General features: G+C 44.6%; 1 protein-coding gene across 1 annotated transcript; it reads right to left on the bottom strand.

Annotated features, from left to right (window-relative positions):
• Window positions 1-223: 223 nt before the first annotated feature.
• LOC123235329 (regulator of G protein signaling 9 binding protein) lies at window positions 224-1,652 on the bottom strand. The gene has a single exon (XM_044661444.1). The coding sequence runs from the start codon at window positions 935-937 to the stop codon at window positions 224-226; it is 714 nt and encodes a 237-aa protein (XP_044517379.1). The 5' UTR covers window positions 938-1,652.
• Window positions 1,653-7,005: the final 5,353 nt, after the last annotated feature.

The following is a 7,005-nucleotide window of genomic DNA, read 5'->3' as shown; positions in this document are numbered from 1 at the left end:
TCTTCCAGGTCCAGAAAAAGTAAATATTGCTTTGTAGAGTCTGAAGTATATTTTTAAAAAGCCACACAGATTCACTGTAAAAGACATCCACATCCCTTCCATCAAAACACACAAAAACCCAACCACTTTGGTCTTTCAAAGGAATAGTTTTGAGGGGACCTGGGGAAGAGGGGGAAGTGTCCGTCAGTAAGTTAGTCAGTCTGTGATTAAGCCCCCATTCCCATTAGGACAATTTCACCACGCACACGGCCAAGATAACAGCTATGATGAGCACAGCACTGAAAACAATCGCAGCCAGAAGTTTGCTAATGTCACAAACGCTTTTTCGTTCTTCTACGGAGACGAACCCCCCAGAGGAAGCTCCTGCACTGGTGGTGGATTTGAGCTCTGCGCCGGGATCCTGCTTGGCCTCCACGGTCCACTGAGGCACGTTCACTTTCATCTCCATCTCGTACATCATCTCTCCCACCTTGTGGATCTCCTGCTCCAGGTCCTTCAGATCTACTTCATCGATGTTGCGCTCGGCCTCGTACTTTATGTTCTGGACACTCATGGCTCGCGCAGCCACGCCCGTAGTGCCTCCGGACATGCCAGTCTGGATGAGGTGCTTCTTGGGCATGTTCAGGGGGAACTCCAGCCCTAGCTCTAGGGCCCGCTTCATGTCGGTCTCCAGGATCTCCAGGCATGTAGAGAAAATCACCCAGAGGCGCTCGTACTCTGCCTTGTCCTCCTTGCTGACGTCCTTGTCCTTCAGGGCCGCGGTGAGCTTGTTCCTGTTGGCCACTGCCAACTCGTGCGCTTTCTGTCGCGTCTGCTTCAGTTCCTCGCGTAGGTTCTGCGAGTCCGCGGTGCCGCCCACGCTAAGGACCATGTGCCGGTAGCAGGCTGTCACCCGGTTCAAAGCGTCTAGGAGCGCTTTACACTCTTCTTTCGCCATACCTGCGGGGGGGGACCAATTGCTGCTCGTCCTCCTCGTTGTTGTCGCGGCTCCTCGAATGCCAAGAGCCAGCGCTGGACACAGTCTTTTCCGCTCAGGCGCTTGGAGAGGTAGAGAACCAAAGGCACCGGCCGCCGCCCTCGGACGTGGTCCGAGTAGAACTCTTCTTCATCGTTCCTCTCGTCTTTCCATGTAGGTGCCTGGCTCGCGGGGGCCCGGGGTTAGAGGAGCCAAGACTAGTTCAGTGTGGCATCCAGGACTGCCCCACGCTGAGCTCATCTCCTGCTGGACCCCTTGTCCATCCTAGCCAAGGCCCAAGGCTCTCCGCTTTTCCTTTTTTTTTTTTTTTTTATTTTTTGCGCTTCTCGTCTTCACTCAGTGGAGTCAAGAGAATAGGACCAAGACATCCATCCTTCCCACACCTGGCAGAGCCCTGGCCCCGCCAGGGTCCCGCGGCTTTAGTCCTACGGTCTGATAATCGGTCTCAGTCCGGGGCTCTCCCGCCCTACAAGTCAGGGGTGGGAGGCGCTGCTGGGGGCCGGGCAGGTCACATGTCTCCTCCGCCCCACCCAGGCTTAGCTCTGGCCGACGGGGAGGGGGGAAGGGGAGGGGAGAGATGCACATTGCTAGACTGCGAATTCCTTAGCTCCCAGTCCTGAAGACTAGAGGAAAGTGGGACCGGGCGTGGCGTAGTGAAAAGAGTCCTGATGTGTCCAGTGTGAAAGGATCTCTCAGAATGTCAGAGAATGGCCTTGAAGAGGGTTCCCATCCGAGACATTTTTTTTTTGCCCAGTGACCTTGGAAAAAGCAATTCCGCTCTTTTGAGCCTCAGTTTCTTAAATTTCTATAATGGGATTATCTTGATCTTGCTTGTCTTGTAAGGGAAATTGTGCCTAAATAAAACTTTAAGATGTAATAAAGATGGGAGCTATTGTGAAGAAGAAGACTTGGGTTCAGATTGTGCCAAGCCCTTGCTGAGATTATGTATAAGTGACTCTTTTTATCTGAATCTCAATTTCCTCAGCTGTAATATGGACATAATATCCCTAGTACCAACTACATAAGGTTTTTGTAAGACAAATGAGAAAACGTATGAAAAATCTTTTTTCAGGCTTCCAGAATCCTCCCCTCGTTTCTCCCTTCTCATGATATCTTGTATTTCACTATTTCATACAGGTATGTATTAACTTTATATTTAAGGTGCATTTTTTTTATGTTTGTCGTCCACATTAGAAGGTAGAATTCCTTTTGAGAAAGAAGTCATTCATTCTTTGTACTGGTATTCCCTAGAATAGCCATAGTAGGCGCTTACTAACTACCTGTTTGATCTGACATAAATTTTGTGGATAAAGAAGCTGAGGCCTAAGGAGGGGAAATAATTTGGCCAAGATCTCAAAGCGCGTTAGAATCAGAGGAAAAACTCCAACTTAGTTCTCCGAAAACCACATGTACCGCTCAGAAGTGTTGTCACCCGTAGGTGACATAGGTAGAGGATCATATTCCCAGGCCTTCAGCGTCCGTAATACGAATGATTGCCAACAATGTGCATGGAGAGCGATTTCACAAGGGTGCAAACTAATCTGCTATGAAAGATCTTTCTTACAACAATCCAGCCCACCCGAACCCCTCCTCCGTCAGAAGTGAGGGACGGACACCCAGATCCGTCCTCCCACTATCCAATGGCCCTGCGCATGCTCAGTGGGTGTGGCGGCAGGGCGCTCTAGTAGGAAGCTCTTTCCTCGCTTTGCAGGCTCCGCCTTTCGCAAAAGCTAAGCTTTGGTGATTGCTCCGCCTGTGCGTCAGTCTTCGCGGAAGCGACCACTGATTGGCTGCCCCGCAGCTTCGGGGCAGGGAGCCCTCCGGGGCCAGGGGGCTGAAGAGGGGCGGGGAAGCCTCTGCGTTGGAGGTGCAGATGTTGCTACCTCCGCCTCCGCCTCCGCCTCTACCCTCCGCGGAGATGGGCAGGAAGTGAAACCATGGTACTTACCTGAGTAAGTGGCTCTCCATGAGTTCCCCGGCTTGGGGTCCCGTTCACCTAGCCCAGGCGGGTAGGGGCGGTGGGCGCCTGGACAGGTCAGGGCTGCGGATGCCTCCCTTCAGTGGACGCCGCCCCGTGCTTGCAGGTTCCTTTTCCCACCTCATTCCGGCTCTGCTGAGGCCTCGCCAGAGGATGGAGCCGGGGAAAGCGGCCGTGGGAGGGCGCTACCCCCGTGTCAGTCTTGGGAAGGTCCCAGCTGTGTGCTGAGCATGGGCCCTTGGGGTGTTTGCCGGCCTCGCCGACCTCCCCTCCCTTCCCCCCCGTCTGGCTCCTGCTCCTTCCCCAGCTTCCTGGCTCCCGAGTTCAAGAGTGCAACTTTTTCTGGAAAGTGCTAAGTAGGTCTCCTGGCAGGGGTCCCAGGGTGTTGGTGCATTTCATGGAAGGAGTCCCTGGAGAGGTGCTGGTGTCTTCACCCAGAGGCTCTCCATAGGTTCACATTGATGTCAGTCATCATCATTTTTGACCTTTCAGGCTTGCAGCTGCCCTGCAGGGGGCATTTCTTTGTGTTTTTGGAAAAACCAAAAGTCAGAGTTCATTTCCCCCACCCAGGAATGCTTATCTTACCTTTAGGACTATCGTCTTTGACACTGTGGTACCCGTCCTGTGAGTTGTATGATATTTGAATCTATTTAATAGTTTTAGATTTTCCCCTTGTTAGTGTAAGTAGGCGTAACCTTGCTATTTAATAATACACTCTTGGTGTTGATGACCCTGCTGTTTGGTTTTAGGGCAGTGGCCAAGGTTTCATTTACTCCGAAGTATAGCTGCACAGCTGGAGCACGGGAATCTTCATTTTAAAATTAAACTTAGCCTCATTTTTTGGCCTGCTACGGTATCTGAAGGCAATCATGCTATATTTCCTTCTTTCTTCCTCCTCCCCCCACTCCTTTCTTTAATCACTTCCTCTCTCTCTCTCTCTCTCTCTCTCTCTCTTTTTTTTTTTGCATCTCTGGATTAAAAACTGTTTGGTAGTTGTAGGACAAAGTGTGTCAATTTAGCCAAAGACAGCAGATATATAAATAAGTATGTTGTTTCTCTCCATCATTCTGGATAGTACTATAATGGGTTTGGCTTTGTTAGCACTAGCTGTGGTAACTTCTTAGTTGATTACTAGCTTGAAAACATTCCTGGAGTGAGGAGTAGATGCCCTTTAAACAAAAATAAGAAATTGGGTGTATTAAATAATACCCTTACAAAATAGCTTAATTATTTTTAAAAGAATTGTTGAGACCATTATACAAAAGACCCATTTCAGTTTAAAGTAATAATATATTGTAGTAAGGCAGTGAGTTTTATTCTTAAGAAATAACAGGTTTTTACCAAAGTTTGAAGGTGTACAATTTCTTTTTCTTGTATTATCCCCATTGAAGTTGGTAGTATTTCCATTGTACAGATGGGGAAACTATGGTTTAGAGAGACAAAATAACTTATCCTTGGGCACATAGCAAGAATCTTTGATCTACAGTTAAAAGGGACGTTTGATGGCATCTAGTCCAACAACCCTTTTATTTATTTATTTTAAATTAAATTTTGTTTTTTCCTCAGTTACATGTAAAAGGTTTCCAACATCTTTCAACAAATATTGAGTCTCAAATTCTTTCCCTCAGTCCCTCTCCTCTTCCTAAATCTATGCCCCCAAGCAGTCTCATATAGATTTTACATGTGTAATCATGTAAAATATTTTCCACATTAATTCTTTTGTGAAAGGAAATGATGAACTAAAAAAATGAAGAAAGTGAAAAAAGTTTGCTTTGATATGGATTCAGACTTTTATCAGTTCTTTTTCTCTGGAAGCAAGATGGCATTTTTTTTATTATGAGTCCTTTGGGATAATTGTGGATCATGGTATTGCTGAGAATAGCTAAGTTATTCACAGTTCATTGTACAATATTCCTGTCACTGTATACAACATTTTCCCAGTTTTGTTTATTTCACTCTTGTTTCAGTTCATGTAAGACTTTTTCTCAGGTTTTTTCTGAGTTTCTCTTGCTTGTCATTTCTTACAATGTAAGAGTATTCCATAATAATCATATATTATAACTTAGCCATTCCCCATTTGATGGCCATTCCCTCACTTTTCAATTTTTTGCCCCCTCCCCAAAATAACTGCTTTAAATATTTTTGTACATATGGGGCCCTTCTCCCTTTTTGGAATATAAACCTAGTAATAGTGTTGCTGGGTTAAAGGATATGTACTGTTTTATAGTCCTTTGGGCAAAGGTACAAATTTCTCTCTAGAATGATTTGAATCAGTTCACAACACCCCCAACAGTATAGGTCGATCTCAATTTTCCCACATCCCCTTCAAGTTTTGTAATTTTCCTTTTCTGTCATAATAGCCAAACTGATAGGTTTAGGGTGGTACATCAGAGTTGTTTTAATTTGCATTTCTCCAATTAATAGTGATTTAGAGCATTTTTTGCATGACTAAAGAACTTTAATTACTTTGTCTGAGAACTGTCATTCATATCCTTTGATCATTTATCAGTTGGGGAATGATTTGTATTCTTATATTTTCAACTCATTTCTCTTTAGAAAAATATGTAAAAAAAATTGTACCATTATGATTGTTGTGTATTACTCTTCATTCTATTTCCCTCTGTTTAGTTTCTGACCACCACCTCCCCTAATTTGGGGAGCTTCCCCTTCCCTTTCCCCACTCCCCCCACCCCCACCCCTCACTCATCTTGTCTCTGCTCCTCTAATGCCACAAGGGCTGGTTTATGCTAGTGCTCTTCCTTATCCTGAGACCATGCCTCAGCACTGCTTCCTGCATGTGGGCAATGCAATGAGCCTCAAACCCAGATCCAGCAAAGGGACCCCTGTAATCTCCTTCTGAGCAGGTGTCTAACCTCCCTTACCATCAGTGGCTGAGAGCTTGGAAAGCTTTTGCTGCTGCTTCAACTGTGTCCAGGGCCCATTGCTGTAGAGAGGCCTGTCCTGGCTTGCTGCTTTTCACTCCACCTCTACCCCTGTGCACTAGGTCCCTCATACTGGCCTTCTAAGTTGTTTTGGGTTGAAAAATTACTTCACTTGGCTTTTTTTGTGGCTTATGCTGCTCCAGAATTTGTTTGGAGGTGTTATATCAGTTTTTTGGAGGGTAACTTGATAGAGAGCAGATAGGTACTTGTACCTTCTCTGCTATCTTGTCTCTATGCAACTCTTTTATTTTGCAGTTGAGGAAACTGAGCCCCAAAAAGGTTAAGTAATTTGTCCTAGGTCTTTACATCATGCAAAAACAAGACCAAAAACTATATATCCCAATTCTTAAGTCCAGCTCTTTTTAAATGATACCACGTTAGTTGGAAAGAGGCTTCCAAATTTTAGCCACTAATAATTCAATGCATAATGTACAAAAGTAATAGTACCGCGAGAATATTTGACACAAAGATACTATTGCTTTTGTACCTTTTGTTTGCCAGTGTTTCATGCAATATCACCATGAAAGGAGCAGATATTAGGTCTTGAGAATGATATCAGTTTACTATTTTAACACTTGTAAAACTCTCCTTAAGTTTTTAGAGTGCTTTTGTGATCTTTAGTAATCTTCATAAAGTAGATATCTGTTGCTAATAATCAGGCCAAAAAGAGTTTAATTAATTTAGTACAAGTATTTATTGTTGATCTGCTTTCATGTTAACTCTCTGATATATAAATTAAGATTTAGGCATTCTGACTATTCATTTTATGCATATGTCCTTTGATAAGAAGAGGACAATGAGAAATGGTATCCAATGAATTGTGCATTTTATCCAGTCTGTTGCCTAAAATAAAGTAGGAGGCAGATAGATTTTGTGATATCTACTCTCTTGTACAAAGGCAATATGTAATGGATTAGAGTTAGGCTAAAAAGTCATAGGATGTTAGAGCTAAGTGGGATTTTTTGAGATACCTAGTTTGATGCACTCATTTAACTGATGAGAAAATAGACCTGGAGAGGGACTTTTTAACCTGAATCATATGAATGCCAATCTCTTGAACCTTATGATCAGCTAGCCTAATTCCCTCATTTTACAGATTAGGAATTGGA

This window comes from Gracilinanus agilis, chromosome 2 (genome assembly GCF_016433145.1).
Source record: "Gracilinanus agilis isolate LMUSP501 chromosome 2, AgileGrace, whole genome shotgun sequence".
Taxonomy (NCBI): Eukaryota; Metazoa; Chordata; class Mammalia; order Didelphimorphia; family Didelphidae; genus Gracilinanus; species Gracilinanus agilis.
Note: the sequence above shows the minus strand (reverse complement) of the source record. Positions and strands in the feature narration are given on the sequence as shown.

What these genes read in the sequence shown, in the direction of transcription:
- LOC123235329 (XM_044661444.1), bottom strand. Translation starts at nt 937, where the DNA reads ATGGCGAAAGAAGAGTGTAAAGCGCTCCTAGACGCTTTGAACCGGGTG.